The sequence below is a fragment of the Octopus bimaculoides genome, chromosome 27, assembly GCF_001194135.2.
Source record: "Octopus bimaculoides isolate UCB-OBI-ISO-001 chromosome 27, ASM119413v2, whole genome shotgun sequence".
Classification (NCBI taxonomy): Eukaryota; Metazoa; Mollusca; class Cephalopoda; order Octopoda; family Octopodidae; genus Octopus; species Octopus bimaculoides.
The window spans coordinates 13,108,391-13,113,917 of NC_069007.1; the positions used below are offsets into that span (position 1 = coordinate 13,108,391).

The window sequence follows — 5,527 nt, forward strand, 5'->3', positions numbered from 1 at the left end:
AACAGTGTCCATATCTCTCTGATGTTGTTGCATTTGCTTGTCCATTTGTTCCCTAAACAATTTAATAAGTTCTACTGTCTGTTTTTCAGCCATCGTTATTACGATGAATAATTTTACGGTAAAGTAAGCATGTATCCTACCGGCGATGCCAATAAACTCTGTTTTATTTCCCTTGGGAGACTCGCAGAGATAACACAACGAGTTGTACAATTTAATTATTACATTTATTATTCAATTACATACAAAGAACGCACTCACCCAAAGTTCGTTATGAATAAACAAGAATCATGTCCGCCATATATCTATCAATGACATTTTACTACGACAGTCACACAGAACAACAACAATGAAACAATGAACTCAGACGAACCACATTGACACACGGAACGTCAGACGAATAACATATCCAACAGTCCATATAACAGTAACCATTGAGCTATGTGCCTTCACATGATAGAATAAGTACTGGGCTTAAAAATAAAAGTCCTGGGGTTGATTTCTTAGACTAAAACACTTCGGGGTGGTGCCCCCAGCATGGCCACTGTCAAATGACTGAAACAAGTAAAAGACGTGTCTATGTAGGTGCTAGTACTGTGTAAAAAGTACCCTGTACTGTCTGTAAAGTGGTTGGTGTTAGGAAGGGCATCCAACTGTAGAAACCAAGCCCAAACAGACTGTGGAACCTGGTGTGGTTCCTAGCCTTGCTAGTTCCTGTCAAGCCGTCCAACCAAATCCAGTATCAAAAACAGATAAGTGTTGATAATGATGATGTTTTTTGTTTGGCAGAAAATATGTATATATGCCAGAATTGTTGATGTTGATGTTAACATTTTCATTCAAGGAATTTAAACTAGCATTTTTTAATGTTAAAACATTATTAACCCTGCATGCGTAAGGGAAGCAGGGTTAGTGTTGTCACTTGTCTGTGTGTTTACAAAATTACTGGAAAACAGCCAAACAGATTTTGACCAAATTTGGCAGAAATACTCGTTGGCTGAGTGGCTTGAACTCATTAAATTTTGGTTTGATTATCTTTGAAACTAGCAGATGGGTGAATTAAAATGTTTTTCTTTTCTTTATTACATATGCATAGACTATAAGTAGGGGAAATAACCCTTAATGTCATTTTATTGAAATATGAATTTGTCTGAGAATATATTTATTGAATTAAATTTTATTCTATCCTTGTGTGTACAAGGATATGCATTGCCGCTCCGATGCCTTATTTTTTTCATTGTGTTCTTTTTTCACTCATATTCAATGCTATTATCTTGCCATGTAATTCAACAACTATTTTCTTGTTTTCTGTTTGTGAACTAAGTTATTCTGTTCATTATTAATTTCCTTTGTAACTACATAATTCAGAATTTTCATTGACATTTTCTTGAATGTAGAGAAAGCGAAAAAGAAATAATGTTTACCTAAATACATAACAAACATATTTCCCTTTCTATAAACTTTGTATGAATAAACTCTAAACTTTCAAAAGCTATCAGCAAGTCAGCAAGTCAACAGAACATGCAGTAAAAATCCTCAGCTTCTAGGAGTGAATAGAAAAAAAAAATGTGACTAGGTCAGCAGTAAATAATAGTCTTTTATCTTACTATCACATCCCTTTTATATATATATATCTTAGATTGGGCCCTCAACTTCTGATGGAATCATAGGCATTTTGTTTGATGCATATTTGAACTGGGGAACAAGCTACTCTCTGCATTTTGTCATGGAGAATATATATAGCTTGTTGACAAATGGTGTGTATAGACCTAGATCAGCTCACAGCACCATTTGCCTAGACTGAGAGATGCTAATGTTTCCAGTCATCGTATGATGACTGAGTCTCTCTTGATGATTTGCCTGGCCATTCTTTGATATTTTCCATTTGTCTTTTCCTCTGCTTCTCATTTTCCCCCCCTTGCACAATTCCTTAAAAAACAGTCCTTACAAGACTGCTGGATCTTGTTACATGGCCATACTGTCTCAGTTTTGTTTTCTTCATCCCCCCACCCATGGAATTCCATGTCATTCATCTCTCCTCTTCCCATCGCCCTCGTGTCTGACCCCTCCTACCACCAACACTAATCACTGTGCCTGATTCTTCCTCTCGAACATCATCCTCCCTCCCACTCTTGTCTTTCCATCAGGTGTTAACTTACAAAGTCTCAAGACTAGCATTAACCCTTTTGTTACCGTATTTCTGTTGAGATGCTCTGTGTTTCTTTCAATTAATTTTAAATATACCAAAGAATTTAGTAAAATAACTTAGTAATCATTAAGCTAGTGTTAGGAACATAAATTGTGACTAAGGTTTGGTGGAAGATTTTAATTCAATACTTATTCAAACAAGACATTTGTACTACAGAACCAGGGACAGTTTCAACCAGGTTGGTATCGAAAGGGTTAAGAATTGTTTCTCTTTTATATATTTTAACACTTTTGTTACCATATTTCTCTTGAGATGTTCTCTGTTTCTTTCAATTATCTTTAAATATAACAAAGAATTTAGTAAAATAACTTAGTTATCATTAAGCTAGTGTTAGGAACATAAATTGTGACTGATGGAAGATTTTAATTCAGAACTTACAAAAACGAGACTTTTGTACTGCAGAGCTAGAGGTGGTTTCAAGCAAGTTGGTATCAAAAGGGTTAAGAACATAAATAACACCATTCTGTGAAGGCTGAGGGTACTATGCCTTCCTCTAGACCCACCAAATAAGCCCTTCAACAACACCCTAGATCACCGTTTCATAATCAGCTTTTCTAACCTGTTCCCTATTTCACAGATCATAAATGGTGAGGAGTGGCCTCCCTTTCTATTTGAAAGTCCGGTTGACATGCAATATCCTACAGGGTTACCTCAAACATCCCAGTTTGCTCTTGGGTATGAATATTACAGCGTACATAGTGGTCATCTGATGTGGTCAACTCTGTGGCTCCGTCAGCACAATCTCTTCTGTGATATCCTGGTTAATGAACATCCAGACTGGACTGATGAACAGTTACATCAAGCCGCAAGAACTGCTGTCTTAGGTAAGTTCTTCATCTTCACTTTATGTAGCATATCTAGAGGTGCTCAGGTATTTATGAGGCTCCACTCTGTCTTAGCCTCACCACCTCCTAGAACTTGGTCTTTCTGTAACCTGCTGGAAAAGCTATCAAAAATATCTTCTTCTCCCTCTATCTCCTTTCTCTCTCTCTTTCTTTCTTTCTCTCATTCTCTCTCTTTCTCCCTCTCCCTCTCCTCTCTTCTCCTCTTCAATTTCCAGCTGTCATTAAGTAGACTATGAGCAAATGTATACATACCAACACGCATGCTTACATATATCTTTCACTTGTTTCTGCCATTAGACTACGGCCATGCTGGGGCACTGCCTCAAAGAATTTTAGTTGGACGAATCGACCTCAGTACCTTCTTTCTTTGAAGCATATTATTCTGTCGGTCTCTTTTGCTGGACTGCTAAGTTTACGGGGATGTAAACACCTCAGCACTGATTGTCTAATGGTGAGGGGTCAAACACAAGCACACACACACACACACACACACACACACACAGATATATATATATATATATATATATATATATATGGAGCCCTAGTAATCCATTACAGCACTTACCTAGCCTACCTAATCGTTTAGATCACTTGTGAACTAAACCTCCATACTTTGCCCTAACTCTTCGAAACGCCTGTGTTAGAATGGTGGCAGCTGATGAAGGAAAATGTTCTCTATGTGGCCTGTGTGTTTTCTGTACTCTGGTTATTATTATTTTTTTGTCTACGTTTTGTTTGCAACATCCTGTACCCAGATATGCACCTATATATACAGGTAGATGTAGGTATGCACATACTTGTACGTATATATGCATATACTCATTTTTTATTTGTTTTTTATATATATATATACATATATATATACATATGTGTGTGTGTGTGTGTGTGTGTGTGAAGGCGCATGGCTTAGTGGTTAGAGTGTCGAGCTTACAATCATGAGGTTGTGAGTTCGAATCTCGGAGCGGACTGCGTGTTGTATTCTTGAGCAAGACACTTTATTTCACGTTGCTCCAGTTCACTCAGCTGTAGAAATGAGTTGCAATATCACAGGTGCCAAGCTGTATCAGCCCCTTTGCCTTTCCCTTGGATAACGCTGGTGGCGTGGAGAGGGGAGGTCGGTATGCATGGGCGTCTGCTGGTCTTCCATAAAACAACCTTGCCTGGACTTGTGCCTGGGAGGGTAACTTTGTCATAGACATCAGCTGTTTTGGTGAGGTGAATATCTCTTCAGAAAATCTAAGTGAAAGAGAATAACTATGGACAACTGCTTTGAAACCTTCAGCTTTTATACCTAAACTAATATTTGTACTCTTAGTAATTGGTGTGCTTGGTTTAGTGAGTAAATGCTTAGATGACAATCTGGATAAGCTAGGGTTTTCAGGAAAACAAATCAACTACATTATATGTACACTACAATTACAATTTGTAAGCAGAACAGTAAAAATATGCAAGGCTTTTTGAAAGTTAGAATGTGACATTGCTTTGGTAAGCTACATTCCAATGATGGAGCTTTGCATCTTTGTTAGAAACCAGCTGCTTTTGTACTGGAAGATTTCAAATAATTAATTAAAAATTGAGGAGAACATACATACATACATACATACATACATACATACATACATACATACATACACACATACATACATACATACATACATACATACATACATACATACATACATACATACATTTATACATACTTTGATAGGTTTCGGCCAGTATTGGCCCGGGCCATGTCTAACTTAATAGCACTTCCTGGCAGAGTCATTCAAATCAGGAATCGGACAATATGGCCCACTCAACTACAGAGTTATTTACAGAGACATATTCGGGTGTAGGAGGTTTATCCAAGATTTTTTGGAGGAATTTGTCCAAAGACTTCTTGAACTTTATGGGGTCTGTTTCTGCTTTCATGTGTTTTAATGTAATGTTAAAGAGAGCGGGGCCAATAACATAACATAACTTATGTGGCTATTGATAAGGAGTTTGCAAATCCAGTACCAGGTTTTTAAAAAATTAAGTAATGGGGTTGATTCATTTGACTAAAATTCATCAAAGTAGTGCCCCAGTATGGCCATAACCTAATGACTAAAACAAGTAAGAGATAGAAGATAAAAGCTATATTTGTGTGTGTGTGTTTAAATATGAATTAGAAGCAGCTTGAGGGATATAAACAATATCGAACACACATACACAAGGTATGTGTTTTGCTAGTTCGTGGGTGGGCTGCACTTATAGGCATAAGTAAATATATTCTCATCAATAGGCACAGGTGTGGCTGTGAGAATAGGTGCAGGTGTGGCTGTGTGGTAAGAAGCTCGCTTCCTAACCACACAGTTCTGGGGTCAGTCCCACTGTGGGTGTGTGTCTTCTACTATAACCTTAAGCCGACCAAAGCCTTTTGAATGGATTTGGTAGACGGAAACTGAAAGAACCCCGTCGTGCATATATATATATATATATATATATATATATA

The 5,527-nt window shown here is 37.3% G+C and overlaps 1 protein-coding gene across 2 annotated transcripts in view; it reads left to right on the plus strand.

Annotated features, from left to right (window-relative positions):
• Positions 1-5,527, plus strand: part of LOC106867683 (prostaglandin G/H synthase 1) — a 74,483-nt gene that overhangs the window by 54,285 nt on the left and 14,671 nt on the right. For both annotated transcript variants that reach the window (XM_052977237.1, XM_014912625.2), the window contains one exon: positions 2,784-3,030. In XM_052977237.1, coding sequence (XP_052833197.1) covers positions 2,784-3,030 — 247 coding nt within the window. The remainder of the gene's footprint in view (positions 1-2,783; positions 3,031-5,527) is intronic.